Below are 27,883 nucleotides of genomic sequence, written 5' to 3' on the forward strand. Positions count from 1 at the left end.
ATTCCCATCCAGGATCTATATAGTGTACTGATTCATGGGGCATTCAATATGACAGCTGGGACTGCTCACATGCTCAAGGCACAAGTTACTTTCACTTTTACACCTGTTCAGTCGCTCACTGCTCAGAATAAATATTGCATCTTAGTTTATATGGTGAGAAAGACAAGAGACGCAACAGTTACCGGTATCTTTCTAGTTTAGTCAGATTTTATTGTCATCTGTGCCCCAATTGGAAAAAAAGGCCTACTTCCCTGCCCATTGCCATTGTTGCTTGCAAATTTTTCGCCAAAGTCATTTCGCAACAAAAATGCTATTTTTGATTTCGAGATAATTTTGCAAAAATAGCTTGAATTTGTTGTGCTGAACCTTTGCCTCCCTCTGCCCTCGCCATGTCTCCTAAGGGATGACAGATGTTTGCCAAGTGCAACTGGTGGCGGCCTCAGCTCTTGACTTTCGGACATTATTATTATTATTATTATTATTATTTATTAGATTTATATAGCGCCAACATATTACGCAGCGCTGTACAATAAATAGGCTTACAGACAATGATAACTGGGTTGACAGAACAATACAGGTAACGGACCATAGATACAACAATACAGGAAATAGCAATAAGATACACAACACAATGCAGATAATAGTACAATGCCAGATCATAAACTGGAATGGTAGTGGTAAAAAATTACCAGTTCCAAATTCTGGGTAAAGTGCACACAGTCAAGTATGATACACAAGGGAAGAGGGCCCTGCCAAAGGCTTACAATCTACATTATGCCCCCCATTCTTCCAGAACCTGTATGAGCCAAAACCAATCCCGGGTACAACCACCCATTTGTACTTGGTGAAATAAATGATTCTGATTCTGTCTTCGTGTTTTTCTCGAAAATGCGGAAAATCAATATTTTTAGAGAAAACATGGAAAACAATATTTTTACTGCGACAATTTTCAGCATGCATCGCGAAAAATCTATATTTTTACTCTGATAATTAGCAAAAAGAATGAAACAAATACACAAAAAAATGGTGGCATTTTCGCTCAAAAATCAAATTTAACATTATTTTCATGAAAATGAATGCGAAAAGAATATTGACATTTTTGCTCATCACTGCCCACTGCTTTCTGTTTAAGGAGGTTGTAAAAAGTGCCAAAAAGTAGTTATTTCCCCAAAAAATATATGTAAACTCTTTTAAAATAGAATACAAATTTAAAATAGGTCCCTATGTGTCCCCATTTCTTTTTACTTAGTCTGGAGAAGAAGAAAATTTGGGCACCTGCGACTAATGGACAATTTGGGCACCACTATAGACGTTAAAGGATACCTGAACTGACATGTGACATGATGAGGTAGACATGTGTATGTACAGTGCCTAGCACACAACTAACTATGCTGTGTTCCTTTTTTTCTTTCTCTGCCTGAAAGAGTTAATTATCAGGTATGTAAGTGGCTGACTCAGTCCTGACTCAGACAGGAAGTGACTACAGTGTGACCCTTACTGATAAGAAATTCCAACTATAAAACCCTTTCCTAGCATAAAATGGCTTCTGAGAGCAAGAAAGAGATAAAAAGGGAAATTTCTTATCAGTGAGAATCACACTGTAGTCACTTCCTGTCTGAGTCAGGACTGAGTCAGCCACTTACATACCTGATAATTAACTCTTTCAGGCAGAGAAAGGAAAAAAAAAGGAAAACCGCATAGTTATTTGTGTGCTAGGCACTGTACATACACATATCTACCTCATCATGTCACGTGTCAGTTTGGGTATCCTTTAATGCAAATATTGGCAGATAAATAGCGAGCACCAGGCCCGTCTAACGCCCCCTTCCACCCTAATACCTTTTTTCAGTCACCAGAAGTATCATTGATGATATTGACCTGGGTCTTTGAGTTTAAGGTAAAATGAATTTGGGGCCCTTTATATTTTCATACTGTACTGAAAGTGAGGTTGCGACTTCTACAGTACCAAATGAAGCTAGAAAGTAGGTCAGAGTGCTTTAGGTCCATTGCTGCCCAGCCACATGGTCAGGTCATGTGATCCCAAAGTCGAAGACCCTTGTACAGTAGTCGGGGATGTAACAATAACCTCTGCCATTGCGGGGGGGGGGGGGGGGCTTGGTCCTTTGGCAAGGTGTAGAGCAGGAGTAGCATCATCCTTTACATTATTATTATTATTATTTATACCTTCATCCAGTGGAGCGACGTGTCCTTAATCTTCTCTTCACTCTGTTAGAGAGAGATTTAACAAAATTATAACCTTAAACAGACCACTCTGCTCCATCACACTATGGCCGCTGTACAGTCTATCTCCCTCTGGCTCCCGTCTGTGCATGTCACGTGTGGAGATGCACTGTAAATATTACTGTGGGGAGGGAGGGAGCTGGCCTGTATTGACTAGTTGTTGTCCCGGTGGCAGTATATCTACGCCCCGCAGGACTTCATCTACAGTCCCAGGGGTGTAGATATATGCCTCTCACTGTGATTGCCACTACGCGCACTCTCGCTGGCTCCTGTACGTGCTTCCCGTGCACATTCTCGCCACCATCCGTTAGTAGGATGATCAATGAATGGGAAAGCAGGGGTCCTTTCACTGACACATCATTCAAAAATGCTGTCCGCCACCATCAGTCTCATTAGGTCCTGTGATTTCCATCAAATGTGTGTATGAGCCTTAGCAAGTTTCAAATGCTAAGCATGAAATTTGGGCACCTGTGGCTAAGGGACTGTACACACTGAAAATCACAAGCGCAATCACAAACGCAGTGCGCTGCCATTGCGTTTTTAAATCACATTTTAGGGCCTGTAAACACTGAAAATCACAAGTGCAAACGCAGTGGGACGCGATTGCATTTTTATTTAAATTTGTACTTGCGATTTTTGTGCATTTGCGATGTGCTTGCGATTTTGCTGAGTCTATCCTTTTCCTGGTTTCTTGATTGTTTACCTGAAAAACACATTAGAAATTGCATGCATTGCATCTTTCATGCACTTTTTCAAAGGCAGCACTTAAAAAGCGCAGCAGTCACTGCGATTAATTTTTTTTTCTTCTAAAAATGCATTGGACCAGTGTGTACAGGTCATCACGATTTTCAGGATATTTCAAAAGACCTTGCAATTTAAAAACCGCATGTGATTTTAAAAACGCAGCGCAAATGCAGCAGTGTGCACCAGCCCTTGATGGACATTTTGGGTGTCCGTTAGCCGCGAATGCAAATATTCGCTATAAGGTGTCTAAAGCAGAAAATTGGGCACACGATAATTATCATTTTGAAAATTACAGCGTTATAGTTTTTTGAAATGTTTTTTATCATTTTTAAAATTAGAGCATTCTAGTGTTTGACATTTGTTACTATGCAGAAATTATTCAGTTTTGAAAGTTATAGTTTTGAAATGTATTGTTTTCAATATTCAATATTATAAGGTTAGGAAGGGGGGTTTAGGGTTAAGCGTCAGGAAGGGAGGTTTTATGGTTGGCCTCAGGAAGGGGTTTTTAGAGTTAGGCATCAAGAAGGGGGGTTTAAGGGATAGGTGTCAAGAAGGGGGATCTTAAGGTTAGGCGCCAGGAAGGGGGGTTTTAGGGTTAGCCATTAAGAAGGGGGTTTTAAGGTTAGGCGTCAAGAAGGGGGGTTTCAGAGTTAGGCATCAAGGGGGGGGGGGGGTTTAGAGTTAGTTGTCAAGAAGGGGAGTTTTAGTGTTAGACGTCAAGATGGGGGAATTTAGGGTTAGGCGTCAGAAAGGGAGGGTTCTGTATGAGAGTAGGGTTAGGTTAAGTTGTAGTAAAATATTGTTAATCTACACCAATATTTTATTACAATAATTTACACTTTAAAAATGTAAAATATTGGTAATTAACGATATTTTTCAAAAAAAGTATTCATTTTTGAACTTTATCGTTTTGAAATGTATCATTTTCAATATTATATGGTTAAGAAGGGGGATTCTAGGGTTAGGCGTAAGGAAAGGCGGTTTTAGGATTAGGCGTCAAGTGGGGATTTAGGGTTAGGCGTCAAGAGTAGAGATGTTGCGAACATCAGATTTCGGGTTTGCGAACGTCGAACATGCGGATAAAGTTTGGATTTGCGCGTACCGGGCGAACCTCCATAGACTTCAATGGGCAGGCGAATTTCACAAACTACAAAACCTGTTTCTGGCCACAAAAGTGATGGAAAACTAGTTTCAAAGGTTCTAACACCTGCACAGGGGCATGCCAGAGGCGGATCCATACCAAAAGTCCCACCAAAAACTGTGGAGTTGACGCAGTCGGGTTTTAATCCCTAAAGGACAGAAATCACTGTACATTCCTGCATTTGAGGAAAAGGGCTGCTTTATAATGTCCAGAGTTGTAATGTAAGGGTTATGCCCGCTTCACACTGACAGACCAAACGATGCATTTACCGAGATTGAGCGCTAACAGGTCTGTAAGGCCCTTAGGCAGGGCCGGCCCGCTCATGAGGCGGGGTGAAACATTTGCCTCAGGCGGCAAATCTGGGGGGGCGGCACCCGCCTCTGCATGGATGCTGGGGCCGCCCGCCGAGCTGGAGGGGTAGCGGGCAGAAAGGGGGTATTGGGCCTAGCGGCGGGGAGGGGGGTCGGACCCCCCCCTCCCTCGCCTGGGTCCCCCGATCTGCGCTCCTCCAGCGTAAAGTACCAGGCAGCCAGCGTGCATATGACGAAGAGGCAACGGGCGGGAGAATCACTCACCTCTTCCGCGTTCCATCGCGTGCTCCACTGACGTCACTTCCGGCAACGCCGCCCACTGTATTGTAAGTGGACGGCCTTGCAGGAAGTGACGTCAGTGGAGCGCACGATGGAACGCGGAAGAGGTGAGCGATTCCCCCACCCGCTGCCTCTTAATGATATGCACGCTGGCTGCCTGGTACTTGACGCTGGAGGAGGAGCGCAGATCGGGGGACCCAGGCGAGGGAGGGGGGAGTCCGACCCCCCTCCCCGACGCTAGGCCCAATACCCCCTTTCTGCTAGCTACCCCTCCAGCTCGGCACTCCCCACCCCACGGGGGGGGGGGGGCGATTTTTTCGAATCTTGCCTCAGGCGGCAAAAAGTCTAGGGCCGGCCCTGCCCTTAGGTATGTGGGCGCTGCATGTGTGCTCAACTGAGGCAGACTGGCTCAGTGTACAGCTGAATTTAAATTTTTCTCTTGGGCCTATTTGTGAAAGTTATTGATAAAAAATATATTTTGAAAGTTATTTATGTATAGATTTGTTATTTATAACAAAATGAAAAAATACAAATGTATTTATACAAAATACACTTCAAGGTAATATTTATATAATTTCAATGATAATTTTCAAAAATTTTTAATTCATCAGGTGTCAGGCTGGCAGCAGGCATGCCTGCCATTCATAGTGGGGTGATGTGGTGGTGTCACCCAACTCCAATACAGAGTCACGCAGTGGAGACTTCCCGCCAGTTGCCATTGGTGTTCAGTGGGTGGCAGGCTGGCAGCAGGCCTGCCTGCCATTCATGGCGGTGGTGCCACCAATGCCACTGCAGAGCCACGCAGTGGAGGTTTGGAAGCAATGAAATGCAGGCTACCTGAAAGTCCATCATGGTGCTTGAAGAACAAAGAATGAGAAGGGAGGGTGGTGGCTGGTGTACATGAACTGGCATTCTCCTTTTTTTTTAGTTTACCTTGTTGGTCAAGTTAATTTTGAAAAATAAATACATATACAGTATAACCTATTTGTGTTTTTTACATATTGAAAACTGAGAAAACTGGGGGGAAGGGTCTCCCCAGATAAAGAAGTGTGTACACGTCTCTGGTTGTCAGTGGGCTGCGTAGTGTCACACACCGAGATACAAGATACGGAACAGTTCAAACACAATACAGTGATAATAACAGAGGCCCTGGAGCACTAGTGGTAAAACTGTGCTTGTGATTTTTTTTATGTGGCACACAATTTGATATCACTGTAAGCGGGCACGTGTGTGGCTCTGTGCCAGTGTGCTCTGTCTGTGCACTAACACGCAGACACTGAGAAAGGCAGCAACACTTCAAACACAATTTAGTGATAATAACAGAGGCCCCCGCAGCAGTAGTGGAAAATAGGTGCTTTTATGTGGCACACAATTCGATATCCCTGTAAGTGGGCACGTGTGTGGCTCTGTGCCAGTGTGCTGTCTGTGCAGACAGACACTGAGAATATGCACCGATACTTTAAACACAATACAGTGATAATGACAGAGGCCCTGGAGCACTATTGTGCTTGTAGTGAACACTGGGCACAATAGTGGGTGCCTGTGGGCTGTGGAGTGCCGTACACAAAAAAAAACAAAAAACAGCAGAAGGATAAAGTAGCCCTCAGAAGGGGACCAGTTCTGTTCTGCCGATAAAGGTATTTTAAAACGCTATTTACTCTCTCTCTCCCTCCTCCTCCTCTTGTCTTGTCTTCCAGGGATTTGTAGTATGTCAAAAGCCAGCTCACATACAATGGCCAGGAATCGAATCCAGGTCAACTGCTTGGAAGGCAGCTATGCTCACCACTATACCACCTACACTACATGCTGAATTTGAAGTCTGGAAGATTCCAGGGCAAGGGTGGGAAGGAGGAAAAGCTAGGTGGCCATGCAACCATTCCTGCTAACCTAAAGCTTACTTGTGTGTTTTTTTTTTTTCTTAAGTGTGGTGTCACAGTTCACTCATCTCTTCAACTACAAGAAAGGCCCAGTAGTCTTTGCTACCGTAATATCTATGTTACGGCAGGGCCCTTATTACACTTTCTCTTACAGGGCTATGGAAACCGTGTTGCCCATGTGATAAAGCGAGGTGCAAAAATGAAATCCTGCCTAGAAGAGGATGGTTTCAATCCATCATCCTCTGGGTTACGGGCCCAGCACACTTCTGCTGCGCCACTCTGCTTACATTTGTATACAATCTTCAAGTTTAAGAAGGGTACATTCGTTGAAATGGTTACACTACAATCTCTGTTACAGCAAGGCCCTAATGACACTTTCTCTTAAGGGGCTATGGACGCCGATTGGCCCATGTGGTAAAGCAAGGTGTAAAAAAACAAAGTACACCTAGCAGAGGATGGTTTCAATTATCAATCTCTGGGTTATGGGCTCAGCACACTTCCACTGCACCACTCTGCTGCCATACAGCAGACACTTCGTTGTAGGAGAAAGTGAGTGAGACCGTTTAGCCGTACGGAAAAATGGGCACTCCTTTGCCTACTTCTTTCTGGCCTTTGTCATCATGAAAGGACCATAGAAAGCCATCCCTGGGTGGGCTTGAACCACCAACCTTTCAGTTAACAGCCGAACACACTAACTGATTGCACCACAAAGACTGTGCACACAGTTGCTGCTAAATGATTTTATGGGGATGTATGTGTGTCTTTTGGAGGGAGGAAGTAAGTCTGCTCCAAGAAGTGTAACACCACTTTTTCCTAAAATGAAGCATTCACTGTGTGGCAGCAGAGTGGTGCAGCAGAAGTGTGCTGGGCCCAAAACCCAGAGATTGATGGATCGAAACCATCCTCTGCTAGATTTACTTTGTTTTTTACACCTTGCTTTACCACATGGGCCAATCGGCGGCCATAGCCCCTTAAGAGAAAGTGTCATTAGGGCCTTGCTGTAACAGAGATTGTAGTGTAACCATTTCGATCCATCAACCTCTGGGTTATGGGCACAGCACACTTCCACTGCGCCACTCTGCTGCCATACAGCAGATGCTTTGTTGTAGGAATTAGGCGTCAGGTTGGGAGGTTTTTCGGGTTAGGCGTCAGGAAGGGAGGTTTTAGGGTTAGGCGTCAGGAAGGGGGGTTTTAGGGATATGCATCAAGAGGGTGGGATTTAAGGTTAGGCATCAAGGGGGGGTTCAGGGTTAGGCATCAAGAGGGGGGTTTTAGGCTTAGCCGTCAGGAAGGGGGGGGGGGGGGTTTAGGGTTAGGCTTCAATAAAGGGGGAGTTGGGGTTAGGTTAGGGAGGGTTCTGTATGAGAGTAGGGATAGGTTAAGTTGTAGTAAAATATCGTTAATATATACCAATATTTTATTATTACAATAATTTGCACTATTTACACTTTAAAAATAAAAAAACATCGGTAGATATTAACGATATTTTATTAACAAAAATGGGCGCCCATTTTTCCTCGTCCCGCTTTTTCATGCATGCTTTCTAAATGTTCCTATTCAATACCTGATCTGATGAAACCTTTGTGTAGCTCTGCTCTCTTTGTTTATTATATACATTCCTATGGAGAGTTCACCAAGAAGCTAATGACTTGCTGATGGGTTTATGTGCATCACCCACAAGCACAGACTGAAAAGAGCTTCGGTGTATAAATAGCAGCTCTAAGATTTCAGGGAGTGTACGCAGCATATGTGAGCAATGCAGAGAGCGAAGCAAGACCTACAAACTTTCTGTTTCCTGGAATTGAAATGACTTATTCTATTTGTTACAAGCTGAGCAGGAAAAATAAAATCTAGGCTATCCATTATAAAATGAAGAATCAAACAAAGTGTGCATGAAAAAGCACCAGGAAATTTGAGCACCCAATTTCAGCAAGAAGACTATCGGTATATTTACTGATATTCTACATTTTTAAATGGGCAATTATGATAGTAAAATATTGGTAAATTATATCGATATTTTACTACAACTAAATCTAACCCTATTCTGACACAGCTCCCTCTCTCTACCAATCTAACCTTAACCAACTCCCCCCCTCCACTCCTAACCCTAACCATTCTCCCTCCAATGCCTAACCCTAACCACCCCCCCCCCGCAGATGCCTAACCTTAACCGACTCCCCCCTCCACTCCTAACCATGACCCCTGCCGATGCCTAAGCTTAACAGACTCCCCCCTCCACTCCTAACCCTATCCACCCCCCCCTCCAATGCCTAACCCTAGCCACTCCCCCTCCAATGCCTAACTCTAGCCACCCCCCTCCAATGACAAACCCTAACCTTCCCCCCTCGCCGATGCCTAACCGACTATCCCTCCACTCTTAACCCTAACCACCCCCCCAACCGATGCCTAACCTTAACCGACTCCCCCTCCACTCCTAACCATAACCACCCCCCAACCGATGCCTAACCTTAACCGACTTCCCCCTCCACTCCTAACCCTAACCACGTCCCCTCCCGGCAGGCAATGGAGAGAAGATACAGGAGGACTGCACCAGCCAATAGGCAAGTTGACACTTCTTCTGCACACACTATGGGCCCTAGGAGAAACACATTACATGGGGGAGACCTGGCAGGCAGAGGGGGTGGCCTTAATATGGTACATTCCAAATATACTTCATGTTGAAATGAAAGTAATAGATCTCTCTCTAATCAGATTCAATCAGAAAGGGATCCATCTGATGGTCGATCAGGTGGCCATCGAGTAATGCATAAGTAAGTAATGTATAAGGGCTGCCAGGCAACTGGTATTGTATAAAGGGAAATAGATATGGCAGCCTCCATATCCCTCTCGTTACAGTTGTCTTTTAAAGGATACCAGAGGTGAAATGAAATGCAGTTCTTTTGCTTACCTGTGGCGTCTTCCAGCCCCCATAAGCTTGTGTCTCTCGCTTCCTCCCCCACCTAACCTTAAAGTGTACCTGGGATGGGACAGGAGAGAACATTTATACATACCTTTATACATACCTGGGGCTTTCTCCAGCCCCTCCGGCCTGATCCAACCCTTGACATTCTCTGCTACCTTTCCCTTCTCCCGCAATCGATCCCAGTAAGTTGTCCAGTAGGCACAGTATGGCCGTTCGTGCTGCTGTGGCCGGGAACGTTCTGCGTCTGCGCAGTAGTTTCCTGTGCAAACTGTTGCATGATTATTGCATGCAAATCCCTGAATACTGAGCACTGTGTGTTTTGATCTAGCTTAGCTTACAGTAGATGCTGTCTGTGCTCATTTGCAGAAGCATTGAAAAGAAAAAATGACTCCCAATTATTGACTGAATTAAGATACAGTACCATTTTACAAGCGATTCCAACTTTTGATGCAAATAAACAATCCTGCATGCTACGTTTTTTCCTCTGTTGTTAGCATTCAAACATCGAAACCACAAATCAGAATCGGAATTATGATTTGCAGTGTAAAATAAGCATCAGTATGACAATTTCTGATATATTAACTTCTGATATAGCAAACTACTTTCAGGGCCCATTTCCACTATCGCGAATTCGCATGCGTTTTTCGCATGCAAATTTGCATAGCAATACAAGTGAATGGGACTGTTTCCACTTGTCAGGATTCCTTTGCGTTTTTCTGTGCAGAAAAAATTCGCATGGCAGAGCCATCAGAATTCGCATACCGCTATGCGAATCGCATACAATGTGTTTAATAGGAGATTCGCATGCGAATTTCGCATATAAACAATGGAAAAGCACACCAGCACTGCCATGGTTAAATTCGCATACATCGTCATCCATGCGAATTCGCATGGAAATTCGCATGAAACTTCGCATAGACCCACATGCGAAATTCTCATCCGCATGTGAATTTTTACCGCGGCGATTCGCACCGCACAAGTGGAAATGCAGCCTAACTGGTCCCTTGGGGTGTACTATAAAGGCAGAAGCATAGCTAAGGAGCTAGGGGCCCCAGTGCAAGTTTTACATTGGGCCCCCTCAAGCACTCTATACATAACAATTGATATGGAGCCAGGGGAGTAACTAGAAATCACTGCCCCCCCCCCCCCTGCGTAACTTTGGATGGGCCCCCTTCCCCCCACTTTCTAAACTGAGAACCGATGTTATTCACTTGGCCAGTGCACACTTGAATGTGGTCTCCCCATGCAGAGGAAAGTAGACAGCAGTGAAGCACTGCAGGCATTTTCTCTATCACTTACATTAGCTTCTGTGATAAAACGTGCATGTTTTCACACATACAGACACACATGGGCCCCGCAACTCTAAGGCTACTTACACACCAGGACGTTGCGTTTAGGGGACATTATAGGGCACATAACGTGCCCCTAACGCAACGCCTGGTGGTGTTGGAGCAGGACGCTACCAAGAGCCGCGTTACAAGCAGCTCTTGGTGCGCCTGCTCCGTCGGAGGCACTGCGGAGACCACGTGAGCGGAGCTCTCCGCATCACGTGGTCCCGCCAGCCAATCCGCGGCCGCTTCAGGATGTAAACACTGCAAGTGCAGTGAATAATAAGTAGCCATGTGCCTGGCTACGTAGCGGCCTCTCCCCGCCTCCTCTCCGCCCATAAAATGAAAAAAAACCCTACTGAGCATGTGCAAACAGTCTAACACGGCTTAGCCGCGTGTAAAGTACTGCATGCAGTACGTTCTGTAGACGTGCTGCGTTACAATGTAACACAACGTGGGCACTGTGAACAGCCCATTGATTTTTCATTGCTGTGCGGTGGGCTGCGTTACAGGCTGCTCTAATGTGCGCCTGTAACGTCCCACTGTGTGAAACCAGCCTAAAGCATGATAACTGCTATCACAGCAGTTATCACGCGATCGGCCGCGCGCAAAGGTTTTCACGTGAACCGCATTACTTCACGTGATAAGCGAAGGTTTGCGCGTGATCACATGTGCGTTTCAAGTGAAACACGCACGTGATCGTGCGCAATCCTTCGCTTATAGAGAATCGAGCCCTTGGTATGCAGAAAGATGAGTGTGCTCCCAGCCTCAGCTTATTACACTCACTCCGTCCATCTCTGATAGAGCAGAACTGGCTCTATAGACTCCTCTAGCATCACTACAGTACACAGCACTAGGGGAGGGGCTTCAGAAGCTGTGGGCAGGGCTCTGCAGACTCCTCCAGCCTCACTACAGTACACATCAATTGGGGAGGGGAGGAGAGGCTGGGGGCGGGGCTCTGCAGACTTCTCCAGCCTCACTACAGTACACAGCACTTGGGGAGGGGTAGAGAGGCTGGCAGCTGGGCACTGTACACAAGACCCTGCTGCACACTAAGGCCTCTATTCCTAAAGTATTCCCTCAAGCGGTAATGCTCAAAACAGCTGACTTTACTGACCATTTAGCAAAGTGTCCTTTCATAAAAGCTGTTTCCGCATGAAAAGCTACAATTCCTGAGCAGTGCGGGAAATTACCGCCTTGTGCAGTGATTATCTCAACACGTCACTACAGGTCTATTCATAAAGATTAGAACAGGCGGAATGGGAACGGAGAACACCAACTGTTTAGAAAAGGAGATAAGCTAGCAATAACAGGCAAGACAACAGCCAAGCTAATGTGGACAGACCTCCCAGGCAGCTGCAGTGATAGCAGAGCAAAAAAGGCATCCTGGAATACCAAGACTGTGTTTTTTAACCCCTTGGGTACCTGTTTTCAGATACATTTCACATTAGAAAGCCGGGATGTGTAACATTTCTTGTAATTCTTCTAAGCTGCAACAATTAAATAGATTGTTTAGAAAGACTATTAGACAGATTCAGAGAAGATTCAGGGCAAGGAGAGGCAATTTTAAAAAAAATGCACATGTAAAGGGATGCTGGGGCTGCCTCCTTTATACTAACTCTGTCTCTGCAGGAGAAAATGTATCAACTCAGCATCACGCTAATTTAGTGCGGAAATTCACTGACCTATTATCGCAAGTGTAAACTTTTTTATGAATTAGCACACAAAAGTCTAAAATACCGATGGTGTATTTTCCCTCCAAGATTTCCCCACAAATGTTTTATGAATAGAGCCCTAAATAGGAACTGTCTACAAATCTTTGTATACAAAACTTTGTGTAATTCATTTATCAGTGGCTGAGCAGATGCAGTCATTAGAACAATTGTGCAGAGAGCAGAACATTTTTTTCCCTATGTGCCCTTAGTTGTCAGTCTCTCAGACCACGGAAAAGAAGCTTCTCTCCCCCCCCCCCCCCCCCCCGTGGGGCCCCCTGTGGCTTCTGGGCCCCCTTCAGCTGCATCCCTTGCAGGGGCTATTATTATGCCCTTGTATGGAGCACCAAAACCTGCCCAGGACAGCTGCAGTGTCAGGGCTGGTGCACACCAGAGTGGTTCTGGAGCGTTTTAAAATGCTTGCAGGGAGAAAACCACTTGGTTAATGAAAGTGAATGGAAAGGATGCACAACAGAGCGGTTAGTTTTTTCCACAAACGCAAACTCGGCGGCTGCAGCATTTTTTAGATTTCGGAGGCGTTTCTGCCTCAATGTTAAAGTATAGGAAAAGCTCAAACCACTCTGAAAAATGCTAGATCAGAGCGGTTTTCCAGGCGTTTTTGTTACAGAAGCTGTTCAGTACAGCTTTTAGGGCCCGTTCTCACCCGCTCACTGCAAACCGCTAGCAGTTCTGCAAAAACGGCTACACAATGGGCTCTATTCTGAAAGACTTCCTGCATGCGGTAAAGTACATGCGGGAAGTTTGCGACCAAAACACAGTCAAGTTCACATTCTCAAAATTTTCCGCACGTTTTTTCCGCATGCGGAAAAAGTGCGGTAAAAGTGCGGGATTCATACGGGAAAATTTCTGCAAAAGTCGGTATTTTCCGCAATAAAAAATCAATTCTCAAAACTGTTCAGGCGCATCATTTCGTCGTTATTTACTGATTTTTTTATCACCTACAAGTAGTAGGTGATATATTCCGCATCCCATTGACTTTAATGAAGTCTGGAGGCTAAAGGCTCATACACACATCAGACTATAGTCTTTGGAAAAGGCAAGATCACAGACCAATTTTACCCCCTTCCATGTAGTATGAGAGCCATACCTACACAGTCTTTTCTATGGAACTGAACTCCCCATCAGAAAAAAATCTTTGCAAGATGCTGCACACACAGATGCTGTACAGACACAAAAGATCAGTATCTGCAAAAGATCTGTTCCTGCCAAAAATCCATTCCTGAAAATTGCAATGATAGTCTATGAGATCTGCAGATCATCATACACACATAATTTAACTGACATTCATCTGCAGATCAGACAATCATCCGCAGATCTGTAAATCCATCCTGGTGGATCTGATCTGCAGATGAATGTCAGTTAAACAATGTGTGTATGATGATCTGCAGATCTCATAGACTATCATTGCAATTTGCAGGAATGGATTTTTGGCAGGAACAGATCTTTTGCAGCTACTGATCTTTTGTGTCTGCACAGCATCTGTGTGTGCAGCATCTTGCAAAGGTTTTTTCTGATGGGGAGTTCAGCTCCATAGAAAAGACTGGGAAGGTATGGCTCTCATACTACATGAAGGGTGGTAAGATTGGTCTGTGATCTTTCATTTTCAAAAGACTATGGTCTGATGTGTGTATGTGGCCTTATGGGCTGTGCTTGGTGGACTTTGACATTTTTTTTTTTTAAACACTTTTTCATGCGACCTTTTTACCGCATGTTTTCCGCACGTTTAATGGCTGTTTACGCATCTTTTTTCCCGCATGCGGAAAACATGCGGAAAATATTAGTGAATGTGGAAAAAATGCGGAGTTTACTGCTGGCGGAAATTTAACGGTAAAATTTTGAGGTGTTTTTGCCTCTTAGTGAATAGAGCCCATTGTAGCGAGTGTTCTCACAGCCGCGGTTGCGGTTAGCGATAACCGCGATTAGCGATCGTGATTAACGTGCACAGCATGCTAATCGCGATCGCTCTGAAACCGCCGCAGTGTCCAGTGATTTTTCCGTGCTAATCACGGGAAAATCACTCCCGCAAAACGCTGGCGGTAATCGCCGGTGTTCTGCGATTGCAAGTGTGAACGGGCCCTTACTGTAATAATATTTGTAATCTGCTACAAAAAAACGCTCTAAAAAACGCTAGGCAACGTATAGGGCCAGTTCTCACCTGAGCGGGAATCGCGCGATTCCCGCTCACGGCAAACCGCTAGCGGTTCTGCAAAAAACGCTACACAATGTAGCGAGTGGCAGTGAGTTAGCGATAACCGCAACAGCGCTGCATGCAGCGGTTTGCCGGCGACTAGCGTTCCGCGATTAGCGATCGTGATTAGTGTGCATAGCACACTAATCGCGATTGCTCCAAAACCGCCACAGTGTCCAGTGATTTTTCCGCGCTAATCGCGGGAAAATCACTCCCGCAAAACGCCGGCGGTAATCACCGGCGTTCTGCGATGGCAAGTGTGAACGGGCCCTTAGAAAAACTCTCTAAACATGCCTAGGAATCGCTTTGAAATCTGCTTCAAAAACCTCTAGTGTTTTGCAGATCTGTTACTGTTACAGGTTTTTGGTGTGCACTGGCCTTAGAGAGGTGTAGGCTGGGGAGGAGAACAGTCTATTAATGTTTACAACTACTGTATATTCCTGCGTATAAGACTACTTTTTAACCCTTGAAAATCTTCTGAAAAGTTGGGGGTCGTCCTATACGCCGGGTGTCATTGATGCGGGGTGTTGCGCCCTATCCTGTTACCGCCTCTCAGATCTCCCTGCTGAGCGCAATCTATTCTTCCATACTGCTCTGATAAACAGGTAGACAAGGAGAGCTGACCAGTCTACTTAAGGAGAGTTGACCAATGCAACAAGTCAATTGACTATATACTGTGATATACTGGGTAACACATACAGTACAGCACCAGTATCTGTTCATACACAGCACCAGTACAGGATTTTTTAATTTTTATTTTAATTTGGTGTGTGTTGGAAGTGGGGTAGTCTTATACGGCGAGTATATCCCAAACTCTATATTTTAACTGGAAAAGTTGGGGGGTCGTCTTATACGCCCAGTCGTCTTATACGCCGGAATATACGGTAATCAAAGCACATCAAGCCTGTGATCATTATCAATGAAGAGCTAACAAAGTGGTTGAAGGAGGGGGGCCCTGGTGCGGTCGCAACCACTGCACTCCCTATTGCTATGCCACTGTTTAAAGGACCACTATGGTGAAAAAAGTAGGCAGTTAAAATCTGGCAGAACCGAAAGGTTTTGGGCCAGTCCATCTCCTCATGGGGGATTCTCAGGGTTTTCATTGTTTTCAACAGCATTTCCTGAACAGCAGTTGCAAAGTAACTAACTGATAAAATAGTGTGCAAGTGAGTAGGGAGGCTGGCTGGTATCTTACTGTTTTAGCAGTTGAACTGCTGTTCAGGAAAGGCTGTTGAAAACCAAGAAAACCCTGAGAATCCCCCATGAGGAGATGGAGTGGCCCAAAACCTGTTGGTTCTGCCAGATTTTAACTGTCTACTTTTTCATCATAGTGGTCCTTTTAAAGAGATTCTACTGTATGTGATATTTGTAGCTATCAGTGTGTTCCCGCCCACTTCAGCGAGGTCACGGCAGCATTATCAGAGGCGGGAGCATTTTCCTGTGTTACGCAGGCAGACAGAGTTGTGGAGGTGTTGGTGATAGTGTTGTCCGGATCATGAACGATTCGGATCTTTGATCCAAATCTATTTTGTGAGTCGAATCATCCGAATCATCAAAATGAGTGATTCGGATCGAAAAAGGGGCGGGGCAAGGAGCGACACGCCCCCTCTCAGCGGGCAGCGGGGTCCTGGAAGCAGAGCAGGGATGGATCGCTCTGTTGGAGGGGAGGCAGCCTTGCAGCCAGACAGGTAGATGAGAGAGAGGGGACATGGGTGCCACTGCCAGATATGTGTAGAGCACACATACTGGCTGCAATGTGCTGCCCATTATAGGCTGGCTGTTCCGTAGTGCTGCACAGTGATCACATTGGAAGCTTTTGGCTCAGCACAGCACAGCTCAGTAACTTTGCAGGCACTGTGATTGCAGGGCAATATGATCCTCCTGCACTGGGCACTAAACAGCTGCACTTATCTTCTGGGAATGCTTTTTTTCACTGCGACAGTACGCAGATGAGCAGATAGGTGAAATACCTGTACAGCATATGATTGCAGCATGTGGGTATTGTGTGCAAACATTTCTGCTCTCTGCTCGTCCCTCCTCCCTTCTCTGTCCACTCCCTGCCCTCTGTCCATCTTCTCCCCTTCTCTCTGTGTGTCCACTCCCTCCCCTTCTCCTGTCCACAGCAGGGAAAGACCTGTCCTGCTATTCATTTCACCCCCGAATGCTTCCTCTAGTAAAATGATCCGAGATTCGGATCAAAGATCCGGATCTCTTCAATGATCCGATTCGAATCATCCGGATCATTGAAAAGATCCGAACTTCCCATCTCTAGTTGGTGAGCATTCAGTCTAATGTGAGTCATGCTAAACAGAAAGTGAAAGAATGTGAAAGCCGAAGCCCTTTTCACAGTTTCTATTTCTCTACTTGGGAAGGGCAGAGAAACAGGAAGCTGCTTTGTTATTGTGACTCCATCAGAAAACTCAGCTTTTACAGCCCAGTAACTTCTCCATAGAACCATCCTGTGAGTATATCAGTTTACAGGGAATGTTTGCATGCTGTGATCGTATTGGTGAGTCCTATACTCATGCTGGGCTGGTGGTCGGGACAGACTGGGTGGACGGCTGTCTCTCTCTCCCTACTTCCTGGGTCTGTTCTGTAATCTCCTGTCTCTCTGTGCATAAAAGGGAACCTAAACTGAGAGGGATATGGATGTTTCCTTTTAAACTACCAGTTGCTGGTCAGTCCTGCTGATCTCTTTGGCTGCAGTAGTGGCTGAATCCCACACCAGAAACAATCCAGTCTAACTTCAGTCAGATCACCTGATCTGCATGCTTGTTCAGGGGCTGTGGCTAAAAGTATTAGAGACACAGGATCAGCAGGCGATTCAGGCAACTGGTATTATTTTAAAAGGAAAAATCCACATCCTTCTCAGTTTAGGTTCCCTTTAACTCTCAGCATTCTAAAGCAGAATCTAATGACATTCCTGTTCCACAAGTAGTCTTAAACCAAACCTGAAGTATTTCTGAAAAAAACAGATACTTACCTAAGGTCTGGGAGGCTCTGGGTCCTAGAGCCTTCCTGTTCCTCTCACGGTCTCCTCGTCCCAGCGCTGTCTCCACGTTTAAATCTCACCGCGGGAGGCTTCATAAGTCTTTGGGAGCCCAAGTGCTCCCGAAAACAGGCAGCATTGTACTGCGCATGTGCAAGAGAGATGTGCATTACAGAGCCGCCTGTCTGACTTGGAAAGCCTCCTGCAGCAGATGAGAGCAGTTTCCAACCCATCGGTCAGAGACTGCTAACCGGGGAGACAGCTCTGGAATGAGGGGACCGGAAGAGGAGTGGGAAGGCTCTGTAGGATCTAAAGCAGGCATGGGCAAACTTGGCCCTCCAGCTGTTAAGGAACTACAAGTCCCACAATGCATTGCAGGAGTCTTACAGCCACAGTCATGACTCATAAAGGCAAATGCATTGTGGGTCTTGTAGTTCCTTAACAGCTGGAGGGCCAAGTTTGCCCTGATCTAAAGCCTTCCCCCTCCTTAGGCGAGTATCCTTTTTTCTTTTTTTTTTATTTCAGAAACACTTCAGGCCCACTTTAAGGTCTCGTTCACATCATACGCGCTGCCATGTGCATTTTGCCAGCGTGTATGATGTGTGACACGCAAGCATGGCAGAAATGCATAGACAGCACTTCTGCCGTTCTTATCATATGCGCAGCACAGCAGTGAGATGCGCTATCGCACTGCTGCATGCATTTTTTGGAAAACGCATTGCTGACCCATACACTGTAATGAATGAGATCAGCGGCACAGCGCATAGCGGGGCAGATGAGGTGTGATCGTATGTGTTGCGTTCCTTGTTTTTGTTCGGTGAGTCGACAAGGTTTTTGCCCTCTGACCTGGGGAGAAAGAGAGAGAGCGAGAAACCTCTGAAAGGGATTTTGGCCATTTGAAGAGACTTTTGGAAGCATTTTAAGCCATCTTCAGGTCACTTCCGGTTTTCTATCCAGATATCCAAATGTGGCCAGATACTGAAGTCGGATATCCGGTTCAAATCCGGATTGGAAAATGTTAAACTTGGATATCCGACCCAGATCGGATATCTGGGTATCCGGATCCGAATTAGATCCAGATAGTGAAAAGTGGTATCCGAGCAGCACTGTTGGTAGGCGTTAAAACTTCAATACAGGTTTTTTATGTGACATTGTCACTTTAATAAACTTAAAAAAAACCTTTTTAAACTTTTTTTTCTTCCCTCCATTTCTATCGTACTCCGGCGGAAATAGCCGGGAACAGAGAAGTAATGACCCTTTGAACTTTACTGCAGTTAAACCTCATAATAAGCCTTCTCTCACAATTTTTTCAGCTGTTTCAGCCTCTATTTACTTTTTCGTGAAACCGGTCGGAACTAGAGAAGCTGTCGATAAGCTCTTTTGAATAGATAACGACACTCTAGAAAAAAAACCAGAAAGGGATTTCAGGGAATTTCTCACTAGGGCTAGTATTTTACGTACGGGCGGTCCCTTACTTACAAACGTTACGGTTCCGGAGTTTGTGTGTAAGTTGAAATTGTTTGTAATTTGAGCCACATGTTAAACATAGGGAAACCTGGATAAATGTTTTGCTTTCTGACACCCCTGGATTCAGACATATAGGGCTCAATTCACTAAAGCTTGCTAACACTTAGCATGGCAGTGATATCTTTGCACGTGATATGTGCTAAGTATCATTATCATGTGCTAAGTATCATTATCATGTGCTAAGTATCATTCTCACATGAAGTCACTGTAGATCACTCGAACGGAATGTAGATCATTAATTATTACTGTATACAGTACATGAAGCGTTAAACTTTGCGCGCACCATATTACATTAAAGAGAACCCGAGGTGGGGATCTTAGAATGAAATCTATACACAGAGGCTGGGTCTGGCTATAGTGCCCAGCCTCTGTTGCTATTTGAGTCCCCCCTAAGTCCCCCTGCGCTCCGTTCTAGCCCATAAATTACAGCCGCCCTGTCGGGCAATGTTTACCTAGCTAATGTCACTCACGCCCCTCCCCCCGCCTCCTGCAGAGCGCCGGTCCCCGCCCACGTCCCTTCCCTCCAATCAGCGGCAAGGGAAGGGACGTGGGCGGGGACCGGCGCTCTGCAGGAGGCGGGGGAGCGGCGTGAGTGACACTAGGGAGGTAAATACAGCCTGCTGCGACATGCTGCGTGTCGCCAGCGCGGCTGTAATTTGTGGGGGAGAGCGGAGTGCAGGGGGCACTTAGGGGGGGATTCAAATAGCAACAGAGGCTGGGCACTATAGCCAGAGCCAGCCTCTGTGTATAGATTTCGTTCTAAGATCCCCACCTCGGGTTCTCTTTCTCTTTAACTCACATGTTAATGTAAGCACCATTGCTGATTTCATTACCAAACTCTATCTTCTGATCGTGGAAAGCGCCATAGTTTTCAATGGCATTCTGCACTTAGAGCTTGATTCACTAAAACCGTGAAAACTCATATCACGTTCGTTTTCGCACGCATTTTCGCGAGACTGTTAGTTTCGGGAGATAGACGGCGAAACCGCCGTCTTTTCACTAAGTACAGTGCTGCGATCTGCTGTACTGGGGACAGCCGTGTGAAGCCTATGACAGCCGATCGCCATGACTGGCTGACTGCGGGGAGGGAAAAGAAAAGAAAACAAATAGTTTTATTTATTTAAAAATATAGAAGATAAATATTGATACAAAAAATAAACACGGGGGGGGGGGGGGGGGGGTGTTAGGAATCAGACCACACCAACAGAGAGCTCTGTTGGTAAGGAGAAAAGGGGGGAATCACTAGTGTGCTGTGTTGTGTAGCCCTGCAGCAAGGCCTTAAAGCTGCAGTGGCCTATTTTGAAAGAAATAGCCTGGTCTTTAGGGGTTTTTTAGCACTGTGGTCCTGAAGTGGTTAATAATAATCTAAGTTCAATTGAGTCATCAGATGCAGCAGAAGACTTTCATCACGGGCAGCATGGTGGCATAGTGGTTAGCGCTCTCGCCTTGCAGTGCTGGGTCCAGGCCAGTTTGAATACCAGCCAGGGCTCTGTCTACATAGAGTTTGTATGCTCCTCCTCTGTCTGCATGGGTTTCCTCCGGGCACTCCAGTTTCCTCCCACCGGCCGAAAACACACAGATAAGTTAATTGGCTTTCCCCTAAATGGGCCCTAGACTATGATACATACACTACACGATACATACATAGAAATATCACTATGGTAGGGACTAGAATGTGAGCCCCTCTGAGGGGACAGATAAGTGACAAGACTGTATACTCTGTACAGCGCTGCGGAAGATGTCAGTGCTATATAAATACTAAATAATAATAATAATAATCACACAGGTAGAAAGGAATCAATGGCAGCATAGTTCTGTACTGCAGTAAGCAGCACAACAGACTAGCGAGTCCAGTGAGTGCAGCAGTTCCATCATTCATAAAATGTCAACCAGCAAGCAGGAAATATATATATATATTTGCATTATATTTGAAATGCATTATAAAATGCATTTCTACATATGACCACTAGGTGGGGGAAATTATTTTATAAAGCTTCATTTTCATTGATGTTGGTTATATCACTAGAAGTCTGTTGTCTGTTGGTGATATCTGTTGTGATTTGACCTTTACAAACTGTTATTATTATTGTTTTCGCTTTATCATAATATCATTATTCTTTGTGAATTTATTATTATTGGTGTTTGTATTGTTTGGGAGTGTATTTTTCCTTAAAGCGACCTTAAGTCAAAAATAAAAAAATGAGTTTTACTCACCTGGGGCTTCCCTCAGCCCCCTGCAGCTGATCGGTGCCCACATAGAGTTGCTCTGATGCTCCTGGACCCGCCGGCGGCTACTTCCGGTGTTGCTGTCACCGGCCGTCAGGCTGGGAACGCGAGTGATACTTCGTGTTCCCAGCTACAATATCGCCCCCTATGCTGCTATTGCGGCCTTCCTTGCCACAATAGCAGTATAGGGGGTGCTATTGTGGCTGGGAACGCGAAGAATCACTCGCATTCCGAGCCTGATGGCCGGTGACAGCGAAACCAGAAGTAGCCGCCAGCGGGTCCAGGAGCATCAGAGCGACTCTACGTGGTCACCGATCAGCTGCATGGGGCTGAGCGAAGCCCCAGGTGAGTAAAACTCATTTTTTATTTTTGACTTAAAGGGAACCCGAGGTGAGAATAATATGGAGGCTGCCATATTTATTTCCTTTTTAAAGGGACTCCGAGCAGTGCAAAAACTATGGAAAGATGCATATCATTTTAAAGCTCTCTTTCTCCTCTTTCCAATGATATATAAACCGCCGCCCTACACCTTTTTAGTTTTCGCTATTTTCGCGATTGAAATTGCCGCTGCCACGATTTCAATCGCAAAAATAGAGAAAACTAAAAGGCGTAGGGCGACGATTTAGGTGTTGCCAGAAAGAGGAGAAAGAGAGCTTTAGAATGATATCCATCTTTCCATAGTTACTTGTATTACACAGGGCGACTTTTTCCTAAAGTCACCAGCTTCATTCTGCTGAATGGAGCTGCTGACACTGGGGAAAGTGTCGCCCTGTGTAATACAAGTAACTATGGAAAGATGGATATCATTTTAAAGCTCTCTTTCTCCTCTTTCTGGCGACACCTAAATCGTCACCCTATGCCTTTTAGTTTTCTCTATTTTTGCGATTGAAATCGCGGCCACTGCAATTTCAATCGCGAAAATAGCGAGAACTAAAAGGCGTAGGGCGGCGGTTTATATATCATTGGAAAGAGGAGAAAGAGAGCTTTACAATGATATGCATCTTTCCATAGTTTCTGCACTGCTCGGAGTCCCTTTAAGCAATACCAGTTGCCTGGCTGCCGGTGCTGGTCCTCTGCCTCTAATACTTTCAACCATAGACCCTGAAAAAGCATGCAGTAGATCAGGGGTTTCTGACAATATTGTCAGAACTGACAAGATTAGCTGCATGCTTGTTTCTGGTGTAATTCAGTTTACTACTGCAGCCAAATAGCTCAGCAGGACTGCCAGGCAACTAGTATTGTTTAAAAGGAAATGAATATGGCAGCCTCCATATCACTCTCACCTTGGGTTCACTTTAAGGTTCACGTTAAGCAGTAAACATATTGGCTCGTATTTAATTCACTTTTTCTCCTAGCTGATATTTTCACACCCCATTCATAGAATGCCTTTTAGGCCACCAGCAAGCAAGAAAATAATGTTGACAGTAGCTTTTTCACCCACTTGTCCCCTGTTTATGAGAGCTGTATGGAAGAATAGATCGCGCTGTGCCCATAAAATACGCCTCTTTCACCCGTCTGGCTTACCTTTGTATCCTATTACCATACCTCCTTCTCTGCCTCTCAGATCTCGCACATGTGCGCCTGCGCCGCTTCACTACAGTCCTCAGCAGCGAGATCTGAGAGGCGGTAACAGGTTAGGGCAAGCCAGACGAGTGGAAGAGGCGTGTTTTATGGACACAGCGCGATCTTTCTTCCATACCCTTGGCGTCCCAGACTTTGCAACGTGAGCGATGAGCTACTCCCCCGGCATATGTGGCGACCACCGAATCTCCAGCACCCGGTAATTAAACATCAGCATGTTGCGTATGCGCATCACGTATCAGCATTGCGTAAACATCAGCATGTCCCATATGCACATCGCCTATCAGTATCGTGTTTCACCCGGCATCAAAGACACCCGCCGTATAAGATGACCCCCGACTTTTCAGAAGATTTTCAAGGGTTAAAAAGTAGTCTTATACGCCAGAATATACAGTACTTTTTGATAAATCAGAGTGCTGTAAAGTTGTTTTCAAGAGATCCTGTAAGGAAAAAAGAGCCCTTGGGGTCTTCTTACCTCGGAAGGAGAAAGCCACTGGATCCTACTGAGGCTATCCCTGTCCTCTTCATCCTTGGGGATCCAAAGCTGGCAGCCCCAGAACAGGGAGCGGCAAAATGCACCTATCCGCGCTCCTGCACAGGCGCAGTACAAGCTTCTCCCCAGGCTCCAGCGGAAATAGTTGAGCCCGACCGGGTCCACTCGCGCCTGCGCAGTAGAGCTTACCTGAACTGGGCTTGGCTATTTCTGCCGGAGCCTGAGGGAAAGCAGGTACTGCGCCTGTGCAGGAGCGCGCATATTACCTCACGCTGAAGCCCCTACTGTCGCCTGTCCAACAGGCTTGTCGGTGGATTTTCGGGGGCTGCCAGTGCGGGACCCTCGAGGAGGAAGAGGACGGGGGAAGCCTCATTAGAATCCAGAGGCTTCCTCCTCCAGAGGTAAGCACTTTTTTCCTTACAGTTTCTCTTTACACAAAAAAATGGACAACTATGTCCTAGGAGAAAGCATGGGAGAAAAACTGAATTGAATGAGGGCCATTATATGATATTAGTCAGGTTCTCAGATAATTCAGCCGCCAGTATAGTGTACAGTATTCTTGTGTTTCATTGTCATCTATCTTATTGATTTTACAGGAACACAAAAATGGCAAGCATAGAGGAATTACAAGAGGAACTACGACGTTGGAAGGTATTTGGGAAAGGGTCATGGCATCTGGAAAAATAATTACCTTTTCAAGCAAATCTGAAGCAAAAAAACCTTCTGCTATAATGATTTGTATGTGTAGTACGGATTAGAGGCCTGCAGCGGGTCGGGTACCCGCTGGTAACCTGAAACGCGGGTCGGGTTAGGGTACCCGAATTGATTTAAGGTGCGGGTAGCGAGGTGCGGGTAGCGGGGTGCGGGTCACAGGTAGTAAAGGAAGTATGTAAACCTTCTTTAGCTTTGGTTTGTGTATAAAAATAGGTTTTATTAACTTTACAGCTCAATGTTACTTTAAATGTGCACTTGAGAAGAAACTTAAAAAAGCGGGTAGCGGGCCTGCGGGTCGCAGGTCGGGTGCGGGTAAGGTTGCGGGTATCAAATTCACCAGAAAGCGGGTCACGGGTCGGGTGCGGGTAGCGGGGGGCGGGTCGGGTTGCGGGTATCAAATTCACCAGAAAGCGGGTCACGGGTCGGGTGCAAGTCGCGGGTGCAGGTCGGGTGTGGGTATGAAAAAGTGGACCCGCGCAGGCCTCTAGTACGGATAATGTATGGAACATTAGTAGCAAAGAAAAGAGTCTCATATTTTTATTTTCAATTATATAGCTATTTCTTTTTTATTTTTTTTATTTTTTTTTTACAACATTGTATCATACTCTAATATTTGCAGTTTAGAGACCACACTCTGTCTTTTTTAAGCTTTAAAACAAAGCAGAAATAATGGCTCTGAACTTTCCTCCAGTGAAACCTTATCTCAAGCTCTCTCTCAGTAGTTCTTCGCTGTTAAAGCGCTTCAGAAGACAGGACTGCGTTCCACCAAGTCGAAGAGCTCAGAGAAGCTCTTTTGCATAAATAACTATTTTTTTTAACTCTTCCTTTGCTGGAAAACAATATAAGATTCATATCTTTCCTACTAATGCTCTATTTCTTAGCTGGACACTACACATATAATTCATTAGCTCATAAGTTTATTTTCACTTCAGGTTTGCTTTAAAAAAAGAAAAAAAAATGGTCCTTCACTAATTGTCATTGGCTCCAGTTTTAAACACTCTTTAGCTGTCCGACTTGCTTATTTGAATAAGCAGGGGCAGGGGCGTAGCAATATAGGTTGCAGAGGTTTCAACCGCATTGGGGCCCTTGGGCCAGAGGGGCTCCGAAGGGCCCTCGCTCAGTTGCAGTATTAGCTCTCTATTGGTCCTGTGGTCATAATAATCACTTCTATAGATACTTTGTTAGAGGTAATTATTATCAAACTGTTCCCCATCCCCTTCTTGCACCTCTGACAATGTAGTTGCCATTGGCAGGTTTTGGTGCGCCGTATCAATTAAGTATGAAGTGCTTGGGGGGACCCACTGTAAAACTTGCATCGAGGCCCACAGCTCCTTAGCTACGCCACTGAGCAGGGGATAACCAGAGGAACCTGGGATTTTTTATTTAGACTGTTCACGATTCATTCTATTCTAATGGGCCATTTTTCAGAGCAGATGGAAGCGGCCTAAAAGACATGCAGAACGGACCCCTTGCTTTTTTATGGTTTGTTCACACATATCTATCTTCTGTCCAGGTTTGTCTATTGTGTTTCCACAATGCACAAACACAACCTGCACAATGTTTCTAGACAGCAGAGCCGACAGAATGGCTGCCACTCAGGCAAGTGTGAACCGAGTCCTAAGCTGAATAATGGTGTCATTTTTAAACATGATACAATGCCTGGTGGATAAAGAAAACAGCTGTCTCTGAAAAGTTTATGAAGCTTCATTTAAACTCACTTCACAATACGCTATATATATATAAAATAGATACTACAGTAACATCACTAAGTTTTGTTACAAGTTTTTTTTCTCCCATAAGATTTAAAGCTATGTGTAGAACCATATCAGTCCATGCCATACACTGATTAGGACCAATATGTCTGAAAGAGGCTGTATATACAGGTCCTTCTAAAAAAATTAGCATATTGTGATAAAGTTCATTATTTTCTGTAATGTACTGATAAACATTAGCCTTTCATATATTTTAGATTCATTACACACAACTGAAGTAGTTCAAGCCTTTTATTTTTTTAATATTGATGATTTTGACATACAGCTCATGAAAACCCCAAATTCCTATCTCACAAAATTAGCATATTTCATCCGACCAATAAAAGAAAAGTGTTTTTAAAACAAAAAAAAGTCAACCTTCTAATAATTATAAAGTGTCTAATAATTATGTTCAGTTATGCACTCAATACTTGGTCGGGAATCCTTTTGCAGAAATGACTGCTTCATTGCGGCGTGGCATGGAGGCAATCAGCTGTGGCACTGCTCAGGTGTTATGGAGGCCCAGGATGCTTCGATAGCAGCCTTAAGCTCATCCAGAGTGTTGGGTCTTGCGTCTCTCAACTTTCTCTTCACAATATCCCACAGATTCTCTATGGGGTTCAGGTCAGGAGAGTTGGCAGGCCAATTGAGCACATTAATACCATGGACAGTAAACCAAACAGTGGTTTTGGCATAGACTTAAATGCGAAACCTGCTTGCAGCAAGTTAGGATAACGCGATCTGTTACTGTGAACAGGTCCATAGCATTGTATGGGCAGTGAGTTGACAAGCAGAATTTTTCTGCAACGCAACTGACCACTGTGAACAGGGCCTTAGGGTTACAGCGCTGCGTAATATGTTCGCGCTTTATAAATACAATAAATAAGATGCTACTCATATTAATGCAGATATCATGACAGTACTGTATGATATGACAAATCAGGCTATAAAATACCGTGGCTATAATTTACCATACTGCAGCGCCAGGCCTGGATTTACATCACAGGAGCCTATAGGCACAGATGTCAGGGCACCCTACACTTTGTCCTCCATGAGCATACAAACCTCCACCAAACCGTACCGCAAGTGTGCTGTCTGACCCAGCTGTCACTTCTCCCTTACTTCCCCTGCCTAGTGTAAGTAGCCACAGGTGTTCCCCAAAGCAGTATTCCCCAACCCTGTCCTCAAGGCCCACCAACAGTGCATGTTTTGTGAAAACCCACACTCCTGATGATGCGCCACTGCATATAATCGGCGCGAAACGGCTGTCGACCTCCCTTACTGCCTGTACCTCTCTTTTCATATGCATGGACATGTAATGTATATATTTTTACTTGATACATTAAAAGTGAAGTTTTAGAAGAGATGTGCATGGCCTCTGTCTCTACAAATCTGGTGAAAACCCACATGAGTAGTTAATCAGTTCTGCTGAGACACTAATTACCTCACCTGTGAATGTTTGTGGTTTCCTGCAAAACATGTACTGTTGGTGGGCCTTGAGGACAGGGTGGGGGAGCTCTGCCTTAAAGGATACTAGAGCCGAATAAACCTAGAGAAGGGGGGAGTGGGCATATACTGTCATTCTTCGCATGCTTATGAAATCACTACATCATGTGCATGATGTCATATGCATGCGCAGTGTGCTCCCGGCCACGAGCGAGCGCTGTAGGATGTGCGGCGTGGCCTGTGCAGCAGTGCCCCACTCCAGGGACCCAGAAGAGGCTAGCGGAGGGGCATTTAGATAGAATGCACAGAGAGGAGATCGGGGGGAATGGTGGGCATCAGGACAGGTGACAGTATATGCCTGCTCATCCCCCCCCCCCCTTCCCGCTTCTCT

At 45.3% G+C, this 27,883-nt stretch overlaps 1 protein-coding gene across 3 annotated transcripts in view; it reads left to right on the forward strand.

The window, feature by feature from the left end:
* The first annotated feature begins 9,080 nt into the window (after positions 1 to 9,080).
* NMI (N-myc and STAT interactor) overlaps positions 9,081 to 27,883 on the forward strand; it is a 43,630-nt gene continuing 24,827 nt past the window's right edge. Inside the window, exons 1-2 of one of the 3 annotated variants that reach the window (XM_068245829.1) lie at positions 9,081 to 9,154; positions 24,178 to 24,232. In XM_068245829.1, the coding sequence (XP_068101930.1) occupies positions 9,117 to 9,154; positions 24,178 to 24,232 (93 nt within the window). In that variant the 5' untranslated portion in view covers positions 9,081 to 9,116. Of the gene's footprint in view, positions 9,155 to 16,374; positions 16,454 to 16,958; positions 17,227 to 24,177; positions 24,233 to 27,883 lie in introns of those variants that run through there. The other 2 variants (XM_068245828.1, XM_068245830.1) reach the window with 2 other exon arrangements.

This window comes from Hyperolius riggenbachi, chromosome 7 (genome assembly GCF_040937935.1).
Source record: "Hyperolius riggenbachi isolate aHypRig1 chromosome 7, aHypRig1.pri, whole genome shotgun sequence".
NCBI classification, from domain to species: Eukaryota; Metazoa; Chordata; class Amphibia; order Anura; family Hyperoliidae; genus Hyperolius; species Hyperolius riggenbachi.